The sequence below is a fragment of the Bubalus kerabau genome, chromosome 1 (genome assembly GCF_029407905.1).
Source record: "Bubalus kerabau isolate K-KA32 ecotype Philippines breed swamp buffalo chromosome 1, PCC_UOA_SB_1v2, whole genome shotgun sequence".
NCBI lineage: Eukaryota > Metazoa > Chordata > Mammalia > Artiodactyla > Bovidae > Bubalus > Bubalus kerabau.
The window spans coordinates 50,941,146-50,969,040 of record NC_073624.1 but is presented as its reverse complement, the minus strand read 5'-3'; the positions used below and the strand labels follow the sequence as shown (position 1 = coordinate 50,969,040).

The 27,895-nt window shown below is 45.5% G+C and overlaps 1 protein-coding gene and 1 long non-coding RNA gene across 2 annotated transcripts in view; one reads left to right on the top strand and one right to left on the bottom strand.

Annotated features, from left to right (window-relative positions):
* Positions 1 to 27,895, bottom strand: part of SYN3 (synapsin III) — a 492,105-nt gene that overhangs the window by 62,687 nt on the left and 401,523 nt on the right. The window contains exon 7 of the mRNA XM_055574733.1: positions 636 to 698. Within this exon, the coding sequence (XP_055430708.1) occupies positions 636 to 698 (63 nt within the window). The remainder of the gene's footprint in view (positions 1 to 635; positions 699 to 27,895) is intronic.
* LOC129647744 (uncharacterized) lies at positions 91 to 1,904 on the top strand. Its single transcript, XR_008712477.1, has 3 exons — positions 91 to 359; positions 835 to 999; positions 1,390 to 1,904. It is a non-coding gene; the product is annotated as an uncharacterized LOC129647744 (long non-coding RNA).

Here is a 27,895-nt window from a genome sequence, read left to right as displayed (position 1 = left end):
CTCACCTGGCCTTTAAGAATGCTCAGCTGAAACCCTTTAGGAAGTTCAAGGTTTTAAAGCAGGAGCCGCCAGTCCTCCTTGACAATAAATGCTGCACTCTCTTTGACCACAACCTGGTGTCAGTAGACTGGCTTTATAGCATGTGGGCGAGTGGACCCAAGTTTGGTTCTGTAACAGTGTCAGCTGTGACTGTGGAAGATATGTTTTTGACTTTTGTGGAAACTAACTGACTCCAGGGGCTTCCTCCATGGAGCCATATGCATTCACCAACTTCTAGGTGCTAACTCTGCAGGTGATAAAGAGAAGAGTAAGACATTTGCTTACATGCTGCTGTGGAGATGATAAGAACCATCTACAAGGTGCTGTACATCCATTTCTCTGAATCTACAATCACGGGAACTGATTAGCCAGGGAGGGTTTGGCAACTATGGACTGAGCTAGAGAGGTGATCCATGAGAGCTCAGAGGAAGGTGTGTTATGGGGGGGAGGGAGTGAATGTGGGGTTCCTCTAACACTCTGTTCTGGGAGGCTAGGCTAAGGTGGGGGTGTTGGGGGATACAGAGAGAGGGGAGCAGGTGGTCCGGGGGAGCCGCGTGAGTATTAACGAAAGTGGAAGGAAGAGCTGCTTCTCATACCTTTCCCATTCCAGCGTGGGCATGTCCCAGCTTAACCACCACGGGGAAGTGAGGGGCTGTGAGCTGAAAGAGACAAGAGAAAACCATTCATTAGCATCCCAGAGCATCACCGCCGACACTCTGGTCACTAGTGCCAGCTGGGAAGCCCATATATATGCATATATATGGTTCTGACTGATTTCACGGTGTTGTACAACAGAAACCAATACAACGTTGTAAAGCAATTATCTTCCAATGAAGAAAAATAATAGTGGTCACAACAAGAAGAGAACAAGCATTTATGGGCTGTACTCCATGGGCGCTGTGTTGAGCTACTGTCCTGGACTCCCACCTTTAAAGACTGATGGGGCAGCAGCCTGGCCTGGTTAGTTCCCTGTCACACCCCCAGCAACCAGAACACGGCCTGACCCAGGGAAGGGGCTGACACAGAATCTGTGCCACAGTCTGGGTCTGGGTAAGACTTGTAAGGCATGCATGCCTCTCCCTGTGATACAAAGGAAGAGAGGGGCTCAGATGGTCAGATGCTTGTCTTGGCCATGCTTACTCAGCTAGGAAGTGAGGGGACCGGGATTGAACCTGCGCATCTCCTCCTCATGCTGTTTGTATGTTGTTTGAAATAGGCTTGTTCGGTGTCTAGAAGTATCCTTGGAGTTGCTTAAGGGCAGAGGTTATCCCTCCTCATTATTTAGTAACAATTCCACGATTTGGTCAACTCCAAAAGAGGTAATTATGTCCCACCCTCTATGCCGTACAGGTTTCTGTTCCATTGCCTGTCCCTCCATCCTGGACTGTCCCCTGACACCCTGGACGCTCTGGGAGGAGGAACCAGGTCTTCCCTCGTGGTGCCCAGCACCTGGTCTGACACACAGGAGCGACTGTAGCTGCCACAGAGGTTCTGTTGTGGGTACCAAAGCCATGGCCTGGACCTCATTTCATTTTCCCCCACCAAGGTCACATGAGGCAAGCAGGAAAGGTATTCTTGTAACACTGCACAAAAAGTCGAGACTCAGGCAGCTGCTGGGAAGGGGTGGAGCTGGGACATGGGTCTGTTAGACTCTAAGCTCGATGTGACTTGTTTCCTCTAAGACCTAGGCAAGGGCTTCCTGCAGTAGAGGCTGAATAAGAAATTTCTTCCTGATTTCAGGCTAAAATGTATAATATCCTAGTGTCTAGAGTAAACAAATGCAGATTTTAGAAAAGGCAATATTTATTTTTGATTCCAAAAGCAATGTGTACTCACTATAAAATTTTGGAAACTATAATAAAGTACTATGTCATTATGTACAAAGAGCACAATAAAAATCACCCTTGAACTTTAATGGTTTTGGTGTATTATCTGTTTCCCTTTTTCTTTTTTTAATCTAAATTCAAAAAGAATTAAATTTTTCTTTTGATTTGTTCTGTTCTTACAAAGTTGAAATTAAATTAAATTAAAATTAAAAAAAATTAAATTTTTCTTTTGATTTGTTCTGTTCTTACAAAGTTGGGAGTATAATGCATACCCAATTCTGCTTCTTGCTCTTTCCACTTCATGTTATAAGTGGTAAGCATGTTCCTGGTGGTAATATTTGTCAGTTTAAGAGTTATTATGGAATATCTCACATGAAAAAAGACTTTAAAAGCAATACTGTGAATATCACTTAGCTTTAGCAATAAACAACTGTCCATACAGTTGAAGCCCCTGATGTCCTTTCTCGTCACATTTCCTTCCCTCCTATCTCATCACATTTCCTTCCCTCCTATCTCAGATGTAATCATCATATAAATTATGTGTTTATTATTCCCTTGTGTTTATTCATATTTAACTACTACAAAGGATTCCCAATAATAGACATTACACATTTAAAAGCCTTATGTAAGTAGCATCAAAAAATTCTACTCTTATAAATTTTGGGGGTACATTGTGTTCGTGAGATTCATGTATGTTGATACATGTAGCTCAGATTCCCGTTTAACTGCTGCCAAGCATTACCATTTGCCCATTTCCTGCTATGAACACTTAGGTGACTTCTGTTTTTCCAATTATAAACAATACTAGTAAGGGAGCTTCACCAGGACACAGGCACAGGTATGGAATTGCTGGGGTGGGGCAGTGCTTGCCTCAGCTTTGCTGCTGCTGCTGCTAAGTCGCTTCAGACGTGTCCGACTATGTGCGACCCCATAGACGGCAGCCCACCAGGCTCCCTTGTCCCTGGGATTCTCCAGGCAAGAACACTGGAGTGGGTTGCCATTTCCTTCTCCAATGCATGAAAGTGAAAAGTGAAAGTGAAGTTGCTCAGTCGTGGATGACCCTCAGGGATCCCATGGACTGCAGCCTTCCAGGCTCCTCCGTCCATGGGATTTTCCAGGCAAGAGTACTGGAGTGGGGTGCCATTGCCTTCTCTGTCAGATTTGCTAGATGTAGCCAAATTGCTCCGCAAAGTGGATGTACCCACCTATGCTCTCATAGGCAGGAAAAGAGATCCCAACACTTGAGGCTGAAAGACTGAAATTTTATCAACTCAAGGGGCATACAGTGAAATGAATGGGTGCATTTTCACTAAGTGCTCTTGTTCCCCAGCAAAATCGTCACCCCCAGCCATTCACTCACATACCCTAGACACCCTCTGCAGTCCACGAACTGCCCAGATCACTACTGGGGCTTCATCTCCATCTTATTTTAGGGTGGAACTTGAGGTGAGGGGCAACGTTGCTCTCTCTCTTCCTCTCCATCCCTCTCAAATTGACCGTTTCCCTGCATGCTGGCAGGTACTGGAAAGAACTGTGCTCAGATTTAACCTTACCTTCTGTTTAATCTTAGACTAGATATTTAACTTCTCTGAACCCTAGTGCGCTAATCTGCAAAATGAGCACAGTAATGTGCTCTAATCTGCAAAATGGGTACAAAAATTTGCTGTCATCTACAAAATTATGAATAAAGCACAAATTGGAATTAAGATTTCCGGGAGAAATAGCAATAACCTCAGATATGCAGGTGACACCACCCTTATGGCGGAAAGAAAAGAAGAGCTAAGGAGCCTTTAGTGAAAGAGGAGAGTGAAAAAGTTGGCTTAAAACTCAACATTCAGAAAATGAAGATCATGGCATCTGGTCCCATCACTTCATGGCAAACAGATGGGGAAACAGTGGAAACAATGACAGACTTTATTTTTGGGGGCTCCAAAACTACTACAAATGGTGACTGCAGCCATGAAATTAAAAGACGTGTTTATCACAGCACTGTTTATAATAACCAGGATATGGAGGCAACCTAGATGTTCATCAGCAGATGGATGGATAAGAAAGCTGTGGTACATATACACAATGGAATATTACTCAGATATTAAAAAGAATACATTTGAATCAGTTCTAATGAGGTGGATGAAACTGGAGCCTATTACACAGAGTGAAGTAAGCCAGAAAGAAAAACACCAATACAGTATACTAACACCTATATATGGAATTTAGAAAGATGGTAATGATAACCCTATATGTGAGACAGCAAAAGAGACACAGATGTATAGAACAGTCTTTTGGACTCTGTGGGAGAAGACGAGGGTGGGATGATTTGAGAGAATAGCATTGAAACATGTATATTATCATATATGAAACAGATTGCCAGTCCAGGTTTGATGCATGAGATGGTGTTCAGGGCTGGGGTACTGGGATGACCCAGAGGGATGGGATGGGGAGGGAGGTGGGAGGGGGGTTCAGGATGGGGAACACACATACACCCATGGCTGATTCATGTCAGTGTATGGCAAAACCACTACAATATTGTAAAGTAATTAGCCTTCAATTAAAATAAATAAATAAATAAAAAGATGCTTGCTCCTTGGAAGAAAAGTTATGAACAACCTAGACAGCATATTAAAAAGCAGAGACATTACTTTACAACAAAGGTCCATTTAGTCAAAGCTATGGTTTTTCCAGTAGTCCTGTATGGATGTGAGAGTTGGACTATAAAGAATGCTGAGCACCAAAGAACTGATGCTTTTGAACTGTGGTGTTGGAGAAGACTCTTGAGAGTCCCTTGGACTGCAAGGAGATCCAACCAGTCCTTCCTAAAGGAAATCAGTCCTGAATATTCACTGAAAGGACTGATGCTTAAGCTGAAACTCCAATACTTTGGCCACCTGATGTGAAGAACTGACTCACTTGAAAAGACCCTGTTGCTGGGAAAGATTGAAGGCAGGAGGAGAAGGGGACAACAGAGGACGAGATGGTTGGATGGCATCACTGACTCAATGGACATGAGTTTCAGTAAACTCCGGGAGTTGGAGATGGACAGGGAGGCCTGGCGTGCTGCAGTCCATGGAGTCACAAAGAGTTGGACACAACTGAGAGACTGAACTGAACTGACTGCACTGAATCTGCAAAATGGGGACAATAATGCCCAACTCACAGGTTAGTTGGGGGAAGAAGAAATGACATAAAGAATGTAAAACTGGCACCACATAGAGGTTCAAAATCAAAGTGTGAAGTAGAGTTGAAGGGAGGAAGGAGATGACTCTGGTTTTGTGGGGCAAAGAGAGAGATAAAGAGGGAGGCTGGATGATGGAAGAAAGAGACCAGAGGCTCCAACCTGGCAGTATCTGGTTAAAAGCAGGGTAGGGAGAGAAGTGAAGCCCAATGAAGGAAAATCAGGAGACTACACCACAGGGAGTCATCAGAGATGATTAAAGGTTGGCAGTTTTAATCTGTGAGAAACTTAGCAATCATCTTGCCTATTCCCTGTATTAACATGTTAAGGCAGGTAGAGTTTCTAGGAATGCTCCCCAAGGTGTCCCACTCTAATCTCTGGAGTCCATGAATTGGATGAGATTGTCATACAATGATTGGTCTGTTATATGCACAGCTGACCTTAAAACAGGGAGATTATCTTAATTGAGTCACACGAGCTCTTAAAAGCAGAGAACTTTCTCAGACTGGTGGCAGAAGAGGAAGGAGGTGAGATTCGAAGCATGAGAAAGACTTAATATATCATTCCTATGCCAGGAGATGAAGGCAGCCCCTGGCTAAAAGCCAGCAGAGAACTGGGGACCTCAGACCCATAGCTGCAAAGAACTGAATTACATGGGTAAAAAGAATGAGCTTGGGCGAGAAACTTGAGCACTGGAGAATGTGGCATGCCAGCATCCTGATTTCAGTTGGATGAGACCCTAAGCAGAGAACCTTGTCATGCCGTCCCACCCGATGTACATAACTGTGAGCTAATAAAGAGGTATTCTTTTAAGCTGCTAAATTTGTTAGAGAAGTAATAGGAAACTAATACATGTGTCCTCCTAGATACTGAAGACCAGAGTGAAGTGATTGTTTTTACAACATATAATAACAGAACCAGTCAAGCTCATGTGTTTTGAGTCTTAATCAAGTCCTCTCTCTACCAAGGCACACTTTCATGGGGACCATATGCATCTCTGAGGTGCAATAAATACTCTTCCCTAATCATAAGGATCAATAAAACAGTATAAGATCAAATCAATTCAGTGGGCACTAATTGAAATAAGAACTATTACATGGCTGGCTCTCTGTTTAATGTTGTGTAGGACACACAGAAGATTGAGACAGGGTTTCCTAGAGAGATGAACGATGCAATGAAAGAGCAGACCCAGCAGTATAGTGGGTGAGTCTGAATGGGTGGTGTCATGAGCAAGTCCCATAGAAAAGGAAGACTCAGAGAAGGATTCTGAAGGATGAGTAGCTTTGTGGGTGGGTGGAGGGAAGGCTTAGCATCCCTCAAGAGCTGAATAGTGCAGAGTGCTATGGTCTTCCCATGAAGGGTGTTTAGATTCTTCATGAGCTTTAATGAATGAAGACTCAAAGGAAGGGAGGATTTATTTAATGAAACTTAATATGAGTTTATCATCAATAAAGTGATTTTGGACATAATTTCCAAGTGGAATTAAATATTTGAACTGAGTGCCCTTCTCCAACACTCTTAAATGAGACTAGAGGAACATATTAATGGTCAAAAATAGTGGGAGTAGAAATTGACACAGAAAGTCAATCAAGGGAAATCTGAGAATTTACAGTAGGATATTTCAAAAAAAGTATTTTGAAAATGTGTTTAAAACAATGAATTTTCCTGATACTAGGAGAAATTTTCCTTTGCCATTTTTTACTTTGAGAAAAGTATTCTTTTCAGAATCAGCTTGCAAGTCTCTGAGCTGGTGATCTGAGAAGGAAAAGGCAATTTGGGGCCCGATTGCTAGGGGCCTTCAAATCTGAAGGGAAGAATTTAGGTTGCTTGGATGGGCTGGAGAAATAGCTCAGTTCTGGGACAGGAGCATGACCTGTCAGCTGAGAGTAGGTTAAATTGTATTGGGAGAGGCTGAAGGGCCAGGGTTCAACAGTATGTGAACTGCGAACTTCTGGTTGTTCAAGCTGGATTTAGAAAAGGCAGAGGAATCAAAGATCAAATTGCCAATATCTGCTGGATCATCGAAAAAGCAAGAGAATAGCAGAAAAACATCTACTTCTGCTTTATTGATTATGCCAAAGCCTTTGACTGTGTATATCACAACAAATTGTGGAAAATTCTTCAAGGAATGGGAATACCAGACCACCTTACTTGCCTCCTGAGAAACCTGTATGCAGATCAAGAAGAAACAGTTAGAACCGAACATGGAACAACAGACTGGTTCCAAGTTGGGAATGGAGTATGTCAAGGCTGTATATTGTCACCCTGCTTATTTAACTTATGCAGAGTACATCATGTGAAATACCAGGCTGGATGCAGAACACGCTGGAATCAAGATTGGCGGGAGAAATATCAATAACCTCAGATATGCAGATGACACCACCCTTATGGCAGAAAATGAAGAAGAACTAAAGAGCCTCTTGATGAAAATGAAAGTGGAGAGTAAAAATGCTGGCTTAAAACTCAACATTCAGAAAACGAAGATCATGGCATCCAGTCCCATCACTTCATGGCAAATAGATGGGAAAACAATGGAAACAGTGAAAGACTATTTTTCTGGGCTCCAAAATCACCGCAGATGGGGACTGCAGTCACAAACTTAAAAGATGCTTGCTCCTTGGAAGAAAAGCTATGATTAACCTAGACAGCTTATTAAAAAGCACAGACATAACTTTGGTGACAAAGATCTGTCTAGTCAAATCTATAGTTTTTCTAGTAGTCATGTACGGATGTGAGAGTTGGACTATAAAGAAATCTGAGCAGTGAAGAATTGATGTCTTTGAACTGTGGTGTTGGAGAAGACTCGAGAGTCCCTTGGACTGCTAGGAGATCAAACCAGTCAATCCTAAAGGAAATCAGTCCTGAATATTCATTGGAAGGTCAGATGCTGACGCTGAAAACTCCAATACTTTGGCCACCTGATGTGAAGAACTGACTCAACAGAAAAGACCCTGATGCTGGAAAAGACTGAAGGCAGGAGGAGAAGGAGATGCAAGAGGATGAGATGGCTGGATGGCATCACTGACTTGATGGATATGAGTCTGAGTAAACTCCAGTAGTTGGTGATGAACAGGGAAGCCTGGCGCATGCTGCAGTCCATAGGGTCGCAAAAAGTTGGACAGGACTGAGCGACTGAACTGAACTGAAGGACCAGAGAGCAATTTGGAATTGGTTACGACCGACTTGAAGTGCTACTGGTTGGGCTTGAAGTAGGATGGGGGTGATGGAGAGAGTGGGGACACTCCCAAAAACTTTTTTAAGTGACACTTAAAAAAAAAATGGAAATATCATCTTCAAATGACCATAGAAACTCAAGACTAGGATTGTCTACAACTTTATCCTCTAATCAAATCAGTGTTTGCTTTGGTCCACCCTACTTTATAGTCCTCATTTATATGTTCAATTAAAAAAAGGGATATTCTGCAATATTAGAGAAAGAATTTTATATTTATTCACTTACCATTAAACCATTAGTTTTTTCCCTATTTTTGCAACAATATATATATTTTTTCTTTATATCCCTCCCCTACTTTCCATCTCATCCTCTGCCAGGTGAGGATGAGATGGTTAGATAGCATTACTGACTCAATGGACATCAATCTGAACTCCAGGAGACAGTGAGGGACAGGGGAGCCTGATGTGCTGTAGTCTATGCAGTTGCAAAGAGTTGGACATGACGTAGTGACTCAGCAACAACAACAACCCACTTTCCAGCCCAGGTGACTGATCTCATTGTCCTGGCGATTTCTGCCCAATACCTGTTATGCTCCATCTTTGCAAATATTTATACATATGTATGAATGAGATCAATTTTTTCCAAAATGGCTCTTTTCACTTCACAGGTCACCATTTGCACTCCCTTCCCCATGTCAGTAGCTACACTCCTAATACAATAGTTTTAATAGCTTCACAATATCCCACAGGGCACGTGGATTGCAATTCTTGGCCATTTTCCTATAATGGCCATGTGTGCCATTTTCTCTCTCTCTCTGCTGCTATGATCAATACCACTAAATATCTTTGTACACATGAGCTTGTACGCTAGTGTCATAAATCCTAGTCAAGAGCTTGTCAAGGGGAGAATCAGCAGTTTTGGGAGACATCCTGCTAGGTTTCTAGAGTCATATGTAAAAGCTGGAGAAAGAACAAGGGTGCTATCATACTGCACCCTGGATGGATCCCCCACCATATGCTCTCCCAGGTTAATGACAGCCACACTTACTGAGTGTCTCATAAGGGCCAGGGATGGTTCTAGGCACTCAGATTTGTTAGCATTCTCCCCTTTCCTGATGTGATAGATAAGAAATCGGGGGCAAGCCATCTGTCAAGGTCAGGCAGTTAGGAAATGATGGAGCTCTCCACTGCCACCCAGGTCTTCTCCCCATGCTTCCCCTTTCCCTTCCCAAGCCATTCAATTGGGTTTCAAAGGCCACTCTTATTTCCACTCATTTGTAACGTGCCAGCCCCTCCCCAAACACAGACAGGTCATGAAGGACAAAAAACATCTTGTCGGCTATTTTCTCTCTTCCCTTCCCAACAATAGCTTTATTTAGTTCCCCTGGGGATGGCAGGCCTGCATCAGTCTCTCACAGACTCCCTGTTCCCCGCTCACATGCCCCTGGGGGCTCCAGAGTTCAGCACTGCCCAATGGCGTGAGAGGCCTGACATCCTGTCAGAAGGGGCGAATCAATTTTTGAAACCAGAGATCCCCAGGCTGATAAGGGCCCTATTCAGAAGTCTCCCAAGAAAACCAAGTAAGTGCGGGTGGCCCAGGGCTCCTGCTAGGCATTCTCTTGGGGGGTTGGAGTCAGAGCAGTGTGAGGCCAGATCAGAGTTGTACCAACCTCAACTTCAAGCCAAGGAATTGGAGAGCTGGGACCTGAGTGGTCTGAGGCAGCTCCCCACTAAAGGAGGCAGCTCTCTGTATATTCACGACTCTCTGGAGATTTAAATATACAATGTTTGGTCCTGGTTAAGTGATGGAGAAAGCAAGGCTTGGAAGAATCTGGGGGAGGAAAACAAGGACCAAAAACACCTTGGAAGGTTTCAAGGAGAAGCTGGGTCTCCGTCCAAGGCTCTGCCTGATCTAGTTCTCACTACCTGTTGTTTCATCTTGTGTTTCCCCTCCTTACTACCCCAGCTTCTGTCTACATGTTCCAACACATGGGCCTTTCAGATCTTTACTGAATGAGCCTCATTACCTCCGGCCTCTGCATACGCTGCTCCTTTTCTCTGAAAGATGCTACCTAACACTGTTTTCTAGGCCAACCCTTTACATACTTCACAGTTCAGTTGATATGCTCTGTCTCCAGAGTGCACTTTCCTGGATATTGGTCTAAAAAAATAAGTGCTTCTTGAATCTTCTTTATCTCACCATGAACTCTCCCTTCATAGAGTTAGCCACTATTTGTAATTGCACATTTATTTTCTTTGTTGTCCCTCTCCAAATCCAAGGTAGGTGCGCTGAGAGAACAAGGTGCTCTGCATGTTTCATTTACAGCTGTATCCCCAGGCTCCATCCAAGGGGTGGCATATAGTGACTGCGCATGAAGTGTGTATGTTGGATGGGTGTTAGACAAAGGCTTCCATGACAGGGAATGACGTCACATGTATACGGGCAGAGGTGGACAGAATTTGGGGAAAACTTGTTAGTAAAGTTTGGTGTGAGTAGAGGCTTGCTGGGGATGCAGTGGGAATTAGGGTGAAAATGTGGGCAGTGGCAAGCTTGGGAGGGCCTTACACACGAGGAAGGGATTTAGGATGGTTTCTGTGAACGCTGGGCAGCCACTGAGGGTTTGGGTGCAGAGTGTAGACATAGACAAAGCAGGTTCAGGAAGACTTCTGGGGGCTGTGTTAACAACAGCTCCCATTTTGGAGCACTTATAGTGTACCAGGAATGGTGCTAAACACTTTACCAATATCGTCTCCTTTAAATCTCTTGACACATCTATGAGATGACTATTTTTAGCCCCATCTCCTATGGCTCAGTGGTAAAGAAGCCGCTTGCAGTGCAAAAGATGCTGGGGACACAGGTTCAATCCCTGAGTCAGAAAGCTCTCCTGGAGTGGGAAATGGCAACCCACTCCAGTATTCTTCGCTGGGAAATTTCATGGACAGAGGAGCCTGGCACGCTACATTCCATGCGGTCGCAAAGAGTCAGACATGACTGAGCATGCCTGCTACGCTACTACATATGAAGGAAGTGAAGGCTGAGAGAGGTGAAGATGCTTGCCTAGTATTACTCATCAAGAAAGTGGAGGAAATAGGATTTGGCCTGAGCCCACTGTCCTGCTGCTGCTTCTGGATAATCACGCTATTCATCATTAAGGGCTTCCATGTGTTCAGAACTGTGTCTATTTGTGGATTTGGTTGAAGAGGGTGGGTGGAGGCCAGCAGACTCATTAGGACAAGACTGGCTACTGTAATGACCAAGCAGCTTGGGGCCCAGTGGGGGCAACATGAACTGTGGAGCCAGAAGGCCCCTAGGGTTCACATCCAGCTGACACCTATGGTTATAAGCCTGTGGGCAACTCATTGGCTACTTTTGTGACTCAGTCTTCTCATACCCCTAGTAAGATCACTTGATGAAGTGACATTATAATAGGTGTCTGTCACTAAATGGTCACTGCTGGTGAAGAGGCTTAAATTGAGTTAGAGGATGTCCAAGGCCTGGCATGTAGTCAGACAGCATGCATGCTATGTGCTAAGTTGCTCAGTCATGTCTGACTCTTTGAGACCCCCATGGATTGTAGCCTCCCAGGCTCCTCTGTCCATGGGATTCTCCAGGCAAGAATACTGCAGTGGGATGCCATGCCCTCCTCCAGGGACTCTTCCTGACTCAGGGATTGAACCCATGTCTTTCAGGTCTCCTGCATTGACAGGCCGGCTCTTTACCGCTAGCGCCACCTGGGAAGCCAGTGGGACAGCAGTCCATCCTAGTTCTCATTTCTTTCACATCTGTGATCTCAGGGGCATGGAGTGCGGAGGGGGATGTCAAGGCCTGATAGACAGAATTCAGTCATTCCTGGGACACAAAGAGAGAGAAGAGGGCAAGGAAGCCTGATGCCACATTGTCTGCAGGGAACTCAATGAAGGTTTGACAGATATGGGGAGGTGCAGAAACAGGGCTTGTTACATTTAAAAAGATTCATTAAAAAGAGAAAACAGAAACAGCCTGAAAGCTGCTTGATAAACCTTAACCTTGGTGTGTAATATCTGACAGAATCTTCTTGGAGTTTAAGTACTGCATGCTAAGAAAAGTCCTGTCTAGAGGGAGTAGAATGGACAAGATGACCTGGGGCAATCCTTTCCAATCCTTTAATTCTGTGACAAATCTACAAATTACCAAGGTGACTGAAAGACAAGACAGAACATGTCATGACAAAACTGACCGCAGCCTACACGGCTCCGAGATCTGGCTCCAGCCTTTCCCCAACCCCCACCCCGTCTTACGCATGCTCCCCCATCACCTTCTCTACCCCAGTCTTTCTGGCTTTCTTTCTGACCTGATACTGGCTTTGCTCCTTCTAGCCACAGGGCCTTTACACATGCTGCTCTCATTGCCTGGAACACTCTCCCTGCTCCTCCTATCCCCACATCAGATCACGGCTCCACTGCTGCTTCCTCAAGAAGCTGGCACTCAGCTTCTTGCCTAGCTAACAGCCCGCTGAACTCTTTCTCTTCCTTAACACTTGGCCGTTTTAAATTCACCTATGAGATTGCTGAACAAGCGTCTGATTCCCTCACTAGTCTGTTACCTCCGTAAGAAGTTTCAGGTCTGTGTCTGCTACTGCTCATCACTGAACCTTCAGGCCTCTCCTGAGTTACCGACCTGCCTCAAAAACCCAGCCCCAGATGGTCCCACAGGCACCTCCAACCCAACCAAGGAAACCCATGAGGTTTCCAGGCAACCTCATAAATGTCCCATTGGAAATGCTATCTCCTTTTCCTATATCCTGATCTCAGTTAAAGGTCCCACTACTCACCCAGGTGTCAGAGGTCCCACCAGCCTTCCCTGTTTTTGTATCTGCCCTCAACCAGGTCTGGCATATAGGAGGGGCCCAGAAAACGTTGGCTAAATGAGGTCTCTGGCCTCAAGGCCAAGCTTAATGCCTTCTGCCCTTAGAACCCCACCTCTGAACTCTCTGCATCACCTCTTCCTACCTTTAGAGTGTCTTGGAAAAATACTGGTAGCATTTTTAGAAAAATTAAATTAAACCTGCCCTATGAAAACACAAACATTCCTTTTTCTTACATTTCCTGTTTCCCTGAGAAACGGAACAGTCAAAAATAAACACACCGATAGGATGGCAATATTTGCGAATACACTTTTCTTGTTTTCACCCCGGTGAGGTTAATGGCACTGAACAGGCTTGGGCTGCCAGCTCTCCTCCTGTGAGGATTCTTGGGTTTGTTCACAATTTGGACAGCATCCCAGCAAAACGGTGGCTCTGGGAAGAGTCTGAATGACCAAGGTGATGAAGACCACCCTGAATGGATAGACACAGCCATGTGATTTTAAGTTCCCTAGGTTTTCCATTGTCATTAATTTCTATTCACAATCTTGTTGCAACTCCATGTCTCAGTGGGAAAAAGCCCTCTTTATAATCAGATGATCCCTAACATGGGAAAGTATTGTTTTTTTTAGTCACTTCAGAAATTAGCTAAACAATAACTGCACTCCTTCAGCATCTGCATTTCTTTGCTTCAGTTTATGTTCACAGTGTAATGCCTTAAGATTCAAGATAAATGTGATATTTTGGCTAAATACACTCATTGGTGTTGCACAGAACTTGCTTACTTGGGGCTATAAGCAAAGGGACATGTCATTTCCTCTGTCTGGTTCAGGGACACGCTATTCATGGAATGCTGTAGAATGAGAAGTAAGAGTGAGCATAGGCTTTGAAGCCAGACACAGCAGATTAAATACTGTTGTGTCACTTCCTATTGGAGCACTCTTGGGCAACTTAGTTCCCAGGTTCGTTTTCTGTAAATGGGAATAGATACACCAGCAAGGAAGGTTATTGCGAAGATTTGAGTTTGTATGTAAATCACATGCTACACATAGCTGGATCTTCACCAGAAATTCTCTGGGGATAATCTGAACCATGGTTTTTCCAGTAGTCATATATGGATGTGAGAGTTGGACCATAAAGAAGGGTGAGTGCTGAAGAATTGAAGCTTTCGAAATGTGGTGTTGAAGGAGACTCTTCAGAGTCCCTTGGACTGCAAGAAGATCAAATCAGTCAATCCTGAAGGAAATTGACCCTGAATAACTCACTGGAAAGTGATTCTGAAGCTGCAACTCTAAAACCTGGCTACTAATTCGAAAAGCTGACTCACTGGAAAAGACCCTGATGCTAGGAAAGACTGAAGTCAGGAGGAGAAGGAGGGCAACAGAGGATGAGATGGTTGGATGGCATCATTGACTCAATGGACACGAATTTGAGTCAACTCCAGGAGATAGGGAAGGATAGGGAAGGACAGGGAACCCTGGCGTGCTGCAATCCAAAGGGTAACAAAGAGCTGGACACGACTTAGTGACTAAACAACAATAATATTCCATTGTATGAAATTTTTTTAATTTTAAGCAGATTTAAAGCACAGCTTGGAAGGGGCTATATGTGTATATCTAGCACATGGCTTGCATAACTGCAAACCATTAAGGCAAATGAAAGTCTTAGCAAGTTTCAATAAACAAGGATAATATTTTGGCAATGCCATAAGTATTTATCTTAAAAAATTATAATATATAGTTGGGCATCTTATGAATTTATAATACTTGGGAAAGAGGACGGTTTTTTACTGGCAAACTGACACTGGCTTGCAGGTATGAGCCTCCTGTGTGTGTCAGACCTTATCTGTCTCATTTTCCACAGGCTCTTCAGCCCTTGAAGCAGAGGGTCCAAGCCAGATTGTTAGTCCAATTATTGGAGCAAGCAGGATTTCTGCTTCTGGCACATTCTTACTAAATTTGTCATCCCAGCAACAAGTTGATAAAGAGAAGGGCTAAGAGGGAAACATGTCTAGTCCAAACAAGGAAGTATCAAGAAATATGGTACAGGGAACCCATGAGCACAGCAAGAGAGAAAGTGACCTCTGGTGCTCCCTCCTGCTTATAAGACCACTGCCTCTTTGCTTCTGAAACTCACCTTAACTTTCCAAGCCCTCATGGCTAACTTTGAAGCCATTCAGAGAGGAAGCTTTGAGGTGCTGGTTTCACAATCCTACCAGCAAAGCTAAGGCTGTGATTGCTCATATATGTTGACTTCCACATTTATTCATTTGAGATCCATGAGGGCAAGGCCGGTATTTATTTTGTTCACGGTTTACTCAGCACATAGCAAGTGTTCAGGATCTGTTGACTGAACTTTCTGAATGAATAGAAAAACGCAGAGTGCTGAAAAGGGAAAGGGAAAGTGAAATCACTCAGTCATGTCCGACTCTTTGAGACCCCATGGATTGTAGCCCACCAGGCTTCTCCGTCCATGGGATCCTCCAGGCAAGAATACTGGAGTGGGTTACCATTTCCTTCTCCAGGGGATCTTCCTGACCCAGGGATCAAACCCGAGTCTCCTGCATTGGAGGCCAACGCTTTAACCTCTGAGCCACCAGGGAACCTCATAAATGCTGGTGCTGTTACTGTTGGTCTTTCTAGGTGGCAGTAGTGGCAAAGAACCCACCTGCCAATACAGATAGATGTAAGAGATACGGGTTTGATCTCTGGATTGGGAAGATCTCCTGGAGCGGGGCACAGCAACCCACTCCAGTATTCTTGCCTGGAGAATCCCATGGACAGAGGAGCCTAGTGGGCTACGGCCCATAGGGTTGCAAAGAGTCAGACATGACTGAAGCAACTGAGCAAGCAGAGGAAAGGACTTTTCATGCTCAAGAATCCACAAGGGAAAATGCAGAAAGGAGTGAAAGTTCCCGGAGGACTCAGAAAATGTCAGGGCCAGCCACAGGGGTAGAAGGTCAGGAGAGGGTGATCCTGGGAGAGGAGGCTTTCACATTCAAGGACCTCAAATCTGGGCTCTTTAATGCTCTCTCCAAAACAAGGATATAATACAGTCATTTTCCTGTGTGTGTGTACGTGTTAAAAGCTTTGGTTTGTGAAATGTACAAATTAAAACTGTATTACAAATTTGGTTGTCCTATTTTGCAATTTAAAAAACAAACCTGGAATCTCAAAAAAGAACCCCTGTCCTCATCTTTCAGAAATACATACTGAAGTATTTTCAGATTAAAAAAATATATAGTCTTAGATTTGCTTTAAAATAATCCAATGTGGGGTGGGCATGTAGAGCACAAGACTGAGAATGTATTGAAGCTGGGTGATGGTGCATGAAGGTTCATCATTTTACTCTCTCTGCCTCAGTGTATGTTTGAATATTTCCATAATAATAAATATTTGGCAAAACTAATACAATTATGTAAAGTTTAAAAATAAAATAAAATTAAAAAAAAAAAAAGAATTTTTTAGAAAGGCCCCCCTTCACTCTTAGTGGTCCTGGGGAGTCCCAGGATTTTCCTTCTGGTAAGAAAGAAGGATGAATGATGGTGAAGGTGGGGTTACCGGCTGAAAAGTGAATTGGGGTCAAACCGTGAAAACCCTTGTAAACTCTACTGAGAGGATTGGACTTAATCCCTCAAATGATGGGAAGGCCAGGAAAGAATTTTTGTACGGGAATGACACCATTAGGTTTGCATTTGGGAAAGAACACTTGTAGCTGGCATCTGGAAGACAGTAGGGGTGTGTGTAAGTGTTTGGGGAGTGAGGGTTGGGGTCACGTGGAGGGCCCAGCCCAAGGACTCGGAGCACCTGCCTTCCTGTCCATGATTCCCCTACACAGTGCCTCCAGGGAGGACCCGACTTAAGAGAGGGACCAGGGAGCAGAATGGAAAGATGGATCTGAGCAGGACCTCTTTCATCTTTGTCTTCCCAGCATTACACTCTCTTGTGGTTCCTTGTCACAGCAAGTAATTACTTAGTGCAATCTGTCAATAGGGATTACTTACTGACTGTGTCTCTGGTTAGACTAGGTGTAGCCAATCCATGGCTATCTTCCTCCCTCCTTATTCCCGGAGCTGGCCTGATGCCAGCAATAATCAGCTGCTGAATGAATGGACGAATATATAGCACAGGGATTTCCCTAATCACTAAATCTCTGTTGCATAGCACCCAACACATAGTAGACCCTCAATAAACATCTGTGGGTGGGACTGAACTGATGTGAAAGAGCAGGATCCTAGCAGGGCGAGGAAGATTCAGATCCTTTTTTAGGAAAAAGCAATTTCCTCTCAGCACAAGAGCTTCCAAAAAGGCAGTGGTTTCTAACCCGAAAGGGGATGGGAAAAACAAACCAGGCCCAAGGTCTGTCCATTAAAATGTCGGCCCTTGAAAATTATGTCTCCATTTCTCTCTTGGACCCTTGATGAGGTGCTTCCTCCATTTCAGATGATGGTGATTCCCAACCCCCCCACCCCCACCCCCGCTTCTGAAAAAAGCTTCTAGATGCTTTTAAATTAGGCAAATGAACAAGGGCAATGTTCATTTTCCCCCCTCCCCTTTCATTTTGAAAATGCGTGGCATGCCAAAAGGCGTTTGGACAGAATGTTCAGAGGCCACACAATAGAACAAGCGAGGCTGCCAAGCTCCTAAATCACTAACTAGACAGGACAATCACAGCCCTGGGGACTTAGAGACCCTCGGGCCAGCACCATGAGTCCGGTGTGGTCCCTTAAGGAAGGGGATGCACAGCTCGAGGAACCAGAGGTTCACAGCGGCCCATAGCTCCTTGAGCTCACCTCTTGGTGAGCTGCCTTAAGGTGTAGGGAAGTGGGCCCCTTCTGTAAAATTTCAGGGAGTTCATCCAATGCCAGTATCTTCTTTCTGAATTTCAGTTTACTCATTGGTAAAATGGGTGTGGAAAGACCAAAGCAGGAGGAGAAGGGGAAGACAGAGGATGAGATGGTTGGGCAGCATCACCGACTCCATGGACATGAGTTTTATCTAGCTCCGGGAGATGGTGAAGGACAGGGGAGCCTGGTGTGCTGCAGTCCATGGGGTTGCAAAGAGTTGGACATGACTGAGCGGCTGAACAACAACAAAATTGGTGTTGTTGGCGAAGGACTTCAAAAAAAGAGAGAAGATCTAAATGTAGGTGTCTGCCTACCATCTCCTCTCTAGAATCTGCAAGGTCTAGAGCTTGATGTTCAGAACTGTGGTTCTAGACTCAGCTGCATCAGTGTCATCTGGGCTCCTGTTAGAAAGGCTAAATCTTGAGCCCACTCCAGACCTGCTGCTCAGACTCTGCATTTTAACAAGGTGCTCAGGGGATTCATGTGTCTCTTAGTTTGAGAAACACCAGTCTCCCTAACCATATCATCTTGGCTGAGTCATTTTATCTCTCGATTTTATTTTATTCCTTTATAAAGTGAAAGATATTACTTTAAATGGCTTCTAGGTCTGAAGTCCTATAAAATTAAAGGCCTGCTAAAACACACTAGCCTTTGATCCCAAAATGTACATGGAAGTTCCATCCCTGTTCTGAAATACCAGGTTTTGAATTGGTCAGATAATCACTGAGTATGTGATTCAGGGGAGGTCACTGAGCTGGGCTGCGTGTGTGCTAAGTCACTTCAGTCATGTCCTACTCTTTGCGACCCTACGGTCTGTAGCCCATCAGGCTCCTCTGTCCAGGCAAGAATACTGGAGTGGATTGCCATGCCCTCCTCCAGAGGATCTTTCCGACCCTTGTCTCCTGCACTGGAGGTGGGTTCTTTACCACTAGTGCCATCCCCACACTAGGGTGATGTGGAGGTATAATTATGACCATGCATCCCAGAGTTTCTAATACAGCCTCATTTGAAAACCTCGTGTCACATTATCAACCCTTTAGTCCTTTTCGTCTTATATGTAGCATTTTATTTATTACATATCCGCTCCTCAATAGAATATAAATTCTCAGGTAGTACAAAACACATTTTATTAACATTTGGGGAAATCATGTAACCTAAGATGATGCCTCGATCAACGTGAAGTTTTTACTACATTTAAAAATAGAATTCATTTTTGTTTAAAAATGATCTTGCAGTTATATCTATAAACATTTTCACAATTCCCAAATGTAAAGACTCCTTTCAAAAAATAAATATTAAATTCATTTAAAACTGTTTTATAGAAATTAATCATTTTTCCAAATAGTATTAAATATTTTTCTCTGTTAATGTTCTGAAACAAAATGGAATGACTGAAACTCTTGTCTAGTTCCCAAGGTAATATTAACCTCACTGGAGCATTTTTTGCACTAGTATATGGAGGCTTTTCAAATATTAAATAATGGTGAGATTTGTTTGATCTTTATATAAAATGTTAGACAAACAACCCTTTAGTCCTAAATTTAGTTTTGGAAAACATAGGCTTCACCAGCATTAGACACAGTCCCAATTCCTGGTAGGCTGATTGCATTGATGGTCCCAATTAATGGCTCCCCTGCAGCCAGATCCTTTACAATGTGATTTCACAGGTCCCGCCAAGAAGGGATGAAGTTCATTTCGTACTCCTTGAATCTGGGATGGATGGCCTTGGGCCTTTCTTTGGTCAAAACTGCAGCAGAAGTGATGACCAAGTTCTCAATCTAGTGCCCATGGGTGCAGCAGGAAAGCACAGGGATGGCTCTGTTTGCTGGGCTAACTGGGTTAAAGGATGGGAGCTGCTGCTTTAGGAAGCAGAGGCAGCACACAACGGTCCTGAGGGCCAGGGAAGGTGGGGTTTCGGTTACCTTTGTCTTTTTGTGTCTCTATCTTAGGGAAGGAATGAACCAGACAGTCATTTATACTAAGATGAAATGACTCTCCAGTTTTAACCCTTACGGTTTTTCCAGTAGTCATGTATGGATGTGAGAGTTGGACTATAAAGAAAGCTGAGCGCTGAAGAATTGATGCTTCTGAACTGTGGTGTTGGAGAAGACTCTTGAGAGTCCCTTGGACTGCAAGGAGATCCAACCAGTCCATCCGAAAGGAGATCAGTCCTGGGTGTTCATTGGAAGGACTGATATTGAAGCTGAAACTCCAATACTTTGGCCACCTGATGGGAAGAGCTGACTTATTTGAAAAGACCCTGATGCTGGGAAAGATTGAAGGCAGGAGGAGAAGGGAATGGCACAGGATGAGATGGTTGGATGGTATCACCGACTCAATGGACATGAGTTTGGGTAAACTCCGGAAGTTGGTATGGACAAGGGAGGCCTGGCGTGCTGCGGTTCACGGGGTCGCAAACAGTCGGACATGACTGAGCGACTGAACTGAAATAAACTGAAACATTTTCAAAGGAGATCAATGACTTTGATAAAAGATTGGAGTTTTAATAGAAAAAAAAAGAAACTCAGCCCAAGGATAGGCAGTACAGCTTGGGTTTTGTGGTCACTGTTTGCATATATCTGTGTGGGTGGTGATCTCTACTAGAGTGTCCCACTGACGGGGTGAGAATGGGGACTCAGGCCAGTCCATGCTTCATTTACTGAGCCATGTATCTAGGGTGGGGACTGCTTTTAGCTTAAAGGTAGTGCTGTCTTTTCCAAGTCACAAGCCTTGTGGGTCACTCTTTCCTAATTCATATATGTTAATCTCTACTGCAGGGAAAAGGACAAAGGGGCAAAGAGTGGCTAAAAGGGGCTTGCTTGCAGTATGTCTTGGGGATCAACTGTGATGAGCACAGTCTGCAGCACTTTTACGTTCATTTCCTCATTGATTCCGCCCAGTAAGTCTTCAAGTTAAGCACTATCATGGCCATTTTTCAGATGGGGAAAACTGAGGCTCAGGAAGATGAAGAAGCATACCCAAGATTACCCAGCTCAGAAGTTGGGAACAAACATCCTGACTTGGCTCTGATTGACCCTCTGATGCCCAGGTGAGACTTGTCAGGGTTGAGAGTGACAACAGATAGGAATGAGTCCTGGACTCATATTCAGCTTCACCTGCCTGATCTTGACATCTCACCACCTCTACAGAAAAGATGAAGTAAGCTTTCTAAGTACAGGCAGCAGGGAGCAAAGTGGTGCTTCTGACCCTCCACTAAAGGCACTGTTTACTTATAGTCTCGCAGCTGGGCTGGATTAGCCCAGCTTCGTAAATAGCTTTCTGAAAACCAGCAGGCTGGAAAAGCCCAATTTGTCCCAGAGAATGCACGCAGGACCCGCCCACACTCCTCAGTGTCGCCTCCTCAGTGTCCCCTCCTCGGCCTCCTGTGCCTGACCTCTCTATTTTGTGGTCCATTTCCACCTCCCTCTCTGGGCCTCAATAAAAAAAATCTCCTAGCATTTTTCCAACCCCCATCACCACCTTTGTCAAACTCTTGAAAGACCAAATTGGAAGGAGAAGCAGAAAGGAGGAAATTCCTTTTAGGCTGAGTTGCCTGGATTTCCTTTTGCTTCCCACCTCATTTCCGTGAGGGCTACCTTTATTGACTTGAGGTCGGGTCTGGAGGAAACTGGGGGCTGTATTTGGGGCCATTAGTGAAGTCCAAGCTCCTTCGTTCCCGAGGGGCAGTTGAGAGAAGGTGTGGGAGGGCGCAGACTCAGAGGAGGACGACTGGAACGTGTTTTCTCGCAGTAACACTTTGGTTAACATTCCAGAAAGTCAGAGCTGGAGGGAACTTACAGATCAGCAAGTCTAAAAGGCTCTGACCCTGGGGTCCCTTGCTGAGCTTCAAGGGGGCTGTGGACTTCCAGACACTGGATGCAAAAATGTTCCTCTGTGCGTGTGAGGAATTGTATTTTTTTAGGGTAGGTTCCGAGAGCTTTTTGTTTTTGAAAGACAGCTCAAACACTTCCCCCTAAAAGCTAAGCACAGTGGATACTTCTAGTTTGTCTTGCCTTTTATGTAGAAGGGGAAATGGAGGCCATAGAGGGGAAATGTCACCCTCAAGGTCACTGATGTGATCCAGCTTAGGTTAGAGTACAGCAGAGCTGGTAGCAGGGAGACCTGTTCCTCCTGAACACATTTCCCCAAAGTAGGACTTTTTCAACAGCATTTACAATCAAAGGTTGACCAGGTAGCCATTACGAGTAAGCTTATTAAGGGTAAGATTAAAGGCTTGGCAGAAGCATGAAGACAAGACTGTGAACCATAGGGAGAAGGTAGTTTAAGGTTTTAAATATATAACACACATCTGCACTGACCAATGACAGTTGCCCACCATCCCAACCTGCCTACCTAAGCCCAGCTGGCAGAACAAGATATGCCAGGGGATCCCTGGAATCCAGGACGGTACTTCTCATTCCTTGCTCTTTCTTCCTAGCCATTCAGTCAGCCAGTATTTATTGATTTCTCAAGTCCATACCAGGGCTTCCCTGGTAGCTCAGTTGGTAAAGAATCCACCTGCAATGCAGTAACTTGGGTTGAATCCATGGGTTGGGAAGATCCCCTGGAGGAGGAAATGGCAACCCACTCCAGGATTCTTGCCTGGGAAATTCCATGGGCAGAAGAGCCTGGTGGGCTACAGTCTATGGGGTTCCAAGAATTGGACATGACTTAGTGACTAAATCACAAGTCCATACCAGATGCTTGGACAAGGTAGTGAAAAAAGTCCCTGCTGTCATGGAACTAATTCAAATTGAGGAAACTGGTGATACTTCTATAATAATAAGAGGAGACTTGGGTCCAGGGTGGAGTGGCACAACGATGTTGGAAGAGGCTCCTCCCACTCTCTGCCCAGAAGAGGGGCTTCTGACAGGAAGAGATGACACTAACACTCATTTGTTTTGGATTTGACATCCTCCATCTCAACAGGATCCCCGAGGTTTTCCTGAGTCCAAGGACACTGCAGATTCCCAGCTCATAACAAATGATGTTCACGGGCATGCCAGCCCTTTATTTCTATGAGGCAATCCTCAGAGGCCTTTGCCAAGATAAACTGTTTGGCCTTCTGCCTTGAAAGTTGATCCTCTTCTGGGTCTGATTATTGCTTTTCTGAAACACAGGGACAATGACATCATTGCTCCCTCCCTGGCTTGGGGATTTGATGGTCAGCATGAAGTCAGGGTTTGGAATGGTGCCTGTTCTTTGCCAATGCCCTGGGAGGCCTGGGGTGGGGGCCTGGGAGTGAAGCAAACTTGTGAGGGAGGGGTGGGCGCCATGAGGTCCCCAGGGGTTGCGGGGGTGGGGGCATTCATTTTCTACTTTGTTGCTGGCATCTTGGTCTGCCTTGCTGTACACAGGAAGGACAGCATTCTGAAGAGGGATGAGCTGACATTCAGTGGATACACACCTGCCTGGCTATCCCCAGTTGTTAAAATATTGAAATATATTCATCCTCATTGATAATCATTTGCTGGGGTGGGGTGCCTTCTGGACACCTGGGGTGCCCTGGCCTTTTCCTGGGCCAACATCCCATAATGCCTGCAGTGCCTCTAGGACCTATCTGGTAGTCTTCTGATAGTTGATGCCTGTACTGTACTATGGCTAAAGCATGGTTGCTGCTCCTCACAGAGAGATGTGAGAAATTTGGCTTGGTTTCTTGGCCAGATGCCTGTAGGAAACCACTGCCATGTGGGTTAGGGTCAAAGTCTGCTTCTTGGGCTCCCAGGCCTGGGATCTACCAAAAGGAATTCTCTCCAGTCACTGTGAGGCACAGTCCTTGCCTAATCAAGGGTTAACACTTCCTATGTCAGGGGTTGGAAGTCATCTGAGAGGTGCTCTAGTCCAGCCCACTCTTTGCACAGAGAACCTGCAGCACAGAAGGGAAGTCATGGGTTCAAATCACAGCAAGTTGGTGACCCATCCAAGCCTTCTGACTCTCCTTTAGGTCATGATATACCAGGGAACATCTCCCATATCCAAAAGGGCTTGATCAAGAGTATTGAAGACATCTGTCTAGTCCATCTAGAGCAAAAATTGCCCCCTAGAGTAGAATAAAGCAGTGTCAGGTTGCAGTAAGAAAACTCTGGATGGGGGTGGCAACCTTGAGTGCTCAGAGTGACCAATGAATGGCTGATGCCAAGGAGATAGGGGAGGAAGTGAGCAAAGACCATAAAGTCATTTGACATGTTTCTCTTACTCTTATTGGCTCCTTTTCTGCACCAGGTCAATTTTAGCAGAACAACTGTCATTTTCTCTAGTTTGAGTGAATTTCAAACGCAGCCCTCATCTGTCACAATCATATTACCCAGTCACCTGGCAGGTACTTAAGAAGAGATATCAGTCTGGCAGGGCAGGGGCTGAGTGTGGCCTGCAGACCTGTTTCACTGGGACTACCCAGTGCTGCTCATCTTTTTAAAACTGAGTAAGTCGCCAATGGGAGAAGACATATAAAAACTTAGACATGAGGCTTTTCCTGAATAATTCTTAGGGATCTGATCACTCGTGTGCCCGTGTTTCTGCAGGGAGAACCAGCTCCTTTTAGATTCAGTGTGTACTCCTGTTTGCTGCCCACCCCCACCCACTTATCTCCCTGCTGCTTCAGTCATTTGCTAGTCTAGGGGCCCTTGAATCTGTCATCCCTGGCCCAGAGACTTCTTGCTGCATTGTACTATCTTGCTTTTTATTTCTGGGAAAAGCTATGCTCTGGATAGAATAAGGAGATGACTTTAGCATTCGTGATCTTTCTCCCCAGGCTCAGGCCCTTTTGGGTAGGGGGGATATCAGGGTCTCAGGGTTGGTTGTCCTCACTGACCAATGCTGTGGATACTGAGGTTGCTCCCTTCTTCTCTGCCTACCTCCCTGCCCAGCAGGGTCATTCATTCCATCCAAGCTACCCAACTCCTATGTGTGTGTGTGTGTGTGTGTGTGTGTGTGTGCTCAGTTGTGTTCTACTCTTTGTGACACCCCCTGCAGGCTCCTCTGTCCATGAGATTTCCCAGGCAAGAATACTGGAGTCGGTTGCCATTTCCTCCTCCAGGGGATCTTTCTGACCCAGGGACTCAACCTGCATCTCCCATGTCTCCTGCATCAGCAGGCATTCTTTACTGCTGAGCCATAGCTGAGAGCTGTGCCTGGATGGCATCATATACACACACTTGCAGAACACCCATGACAAAAGGTCAAGCATGTGGATTCAAGCACAAGAGACACATTTCTGACTTTAAGGATCTTATGTAGGGAACAAAGATAGGAATGACTGGAAGCAAAAGCCAAATACGCTGCCTCATATGAAAGGTTTCAAAAAAGACAGTTCATATCCATTGGGGAAGGGATGAAGGGATCAGGAAAGACTTGATGAAGGAGTAAGCATTTGAGATGTGCTTTGAAGGATGACTAGGATGTCAAGTGATGGGCACTGGTTGGGGTGAGAGAAGGAAAGAAGGATCCAGGCAGGCAGAGGGAAGGGCTGAAGAAGAGGTTAAGTGGCTCTGGTAAAGAATCTGCCTGCCAATGCAGGAGATGCAGGAGAAACAAGTTCAATTCCTGGATCAGGAAGATCCCCTGGAGGAGGAAATGGCAACCCACTCCAGTATTCTTTCCTGGAAAATCCCGTGGACTGAGGAGCCTAGAGGGTAGCAGTCCATGGGGTTGCAAAGAGTTGGACACAACTGAGCGACTGAGCATGCGCACAAGGGTGGGGAGGGGGTGTGTGTAGCAGGTGTGACTGGCACACAGAGGCAGGTGGGGGGTGGTGTAGGCCCCCGGGTTGGAAAAATGGGTGGAGCCATGCCTAGGAGAGCTTTGATTGCCTGGGTAGGAGGTGAGAACCCCAGTGATGTGCAAAAAAGGGAGCAGAGTTATCAGTAATTTTTATCTTCAAGTGAAGGAGGACTGACAGCTTGTTTTGCAGAGGGAAGGAAGAAAGGGAAGAAAGCACATGAGCATTTGGGCAGAGGCAGGGGGGAAGGGAACACTGTTTATCTGCTTAAACCAGGGCTGGTGGAGAAGTGAGAAGTATGGCAGCGGTCTGGACTAATCAACTTGCCAGACTAAGAATCATGGAATTTCCAGTCTAGGTGAGGCTTTGGAGATATCCAGCCTAACCTCCTTGTGTTGCTTTGGAGAACACTGACAGGCTGTGAGTGGGGCTGGGGGACATGGATCCTGGGCAAGGTAGTACCTAGTTGTTTTATCTTTCACAGAGTCTAACATATAGTATTCAGAAAATTGTGTTGAAATGGTTAAAATGTTGACTTCTGCTTAGAAATGACCTGGTAAAATGGAAAGTGAGGTTGACTGGTTGGTAATAATTTCCATGGGAAGGCTTCCTCTCTTGCCTCCCCTCCCACCACTCCCAGGGAGCCCTCCTCTGTGGGGGAAGCCTCCAGATGCTACACTTTAAACCCCAACATGGGCTCTCAGTTCCCACGTAGGGCCCCCTGCGAGCTCAGGAGTTGGCCTACAGTGAGTCGGGTGGCTCCCTTTCCTGCCCACCCTCCCCGTCATGTTATGTAAGTGGGTGTTGGTAGCCCGGCTGGCTGGTGGCTTCCTGCAACAGCGGCAGGGTGGGATATCCGAGCTGGCACCATTCAAGTTCACCGCAGCATTCTGAACATTTGGGAACACAGGAAGGGCCGCGTTTTTTAAGCTCCCTTTGTGTGCAAGGAGGGTCCAGAGCCCACAGGGAGGAGAAAAACAAAACCAGGAAAACAGATGACTTGCTTTTGTAAAGACAGTGTGTACATTTGCTGCTGCTCTGTGAGTCCTAATGTACCCCTGACGCTGTCCACACACACACCTACACATCCAGATACACACACAGCCCTTACCTACACCTTCCTCAGGCACCCAGAGAAGAGAAAGCCGAGGCTTCTGTGCACACAGACACACCCTGCTAACAGAGGGACAGCCACGTTTGCAGATGGCAAATGAAAACAGAAACATGCAGATGCCTATGCAGACACACATCTGAGGACCCAGGGGCACACCACCACACCAAAGACATGCAGACAAACAGACACACACGGAGACACGGGGAAACTCCGAGACAGCCATTTTCATAGGATTCGCATATTGAAAACATACATGCAGGCACAGAACTCTCATCTCTTTTTCTTATCCCTGAATTCACCTGTACAAACACAAGGGAGTATTTCTCCAAAAGGCCAAGGAGTCAGCTGGCCCCTGGGGACTCTGCATCGTTAAAGGAGACCTGCAGCTCCTGTCTGCACACACCCTTCAGCCTGCTGCCCAATAGGCTCAGGCCCTTAGCTCTCTGGAGACTGGGCGGGCAAGACAAAGGTTCCAAAGGCTCCGCAGTGCCGAGGGCAGTCCTTTTGCCTTTCCCCTTTTCCCTGGGGCGCTGGTGTTTCTAAAATGTTCCACAGAGTGTTATCCTTTACTTCACAAGTTTGAATTCTTCTTTTGCAAAGTAAGCCCTTCACAACTAAGGAGAAGTGAGGAGAGAGATGCAGGGAAACAGGCCAAGGAGGAAGCGGCTGGAGTTGGTTGGAGTGGTCGTGTCATCTACCCACCCTGGAGATTTCTGTACGTTTCCAAGTTAGTGCCCCAAAGGGGCTGAATAAAAGTAGTTGGAAAAGAAGTTCTGAGAGAGGGGGGGATCCACAATTCCTCTGACAACAAAACAAGAAAGGAAGATAAAAAGTCACTGGAATCTTTAGGTAAAGCTGAGAGAGACCTGCTTCTCCCTCCTGTAACCTGTGCTGTTACTGGGAATGTTTTCTTTGGTGTGCATTTAATTTCTCTAATTGAAATGGAAACGAGGAGGGGGTACTTTTCTTGGAGGAAGAAGCGCCTTTCTCCCCCAGGAGAGACCCAGGTGGGCTTTGGGGCCCTCTAGGGAGGGACTTAGACCCAGCTGGACCTGGTACTTGGGGACTCTGGCGTTGCTTTGCCCGCTGGACAAGCTGTAGCTCTCCAAGAAATCTGGGGAGGTTGAGGAGCTCAGAGCCTGCAAGATGCGACAGGAAGTCTCCAG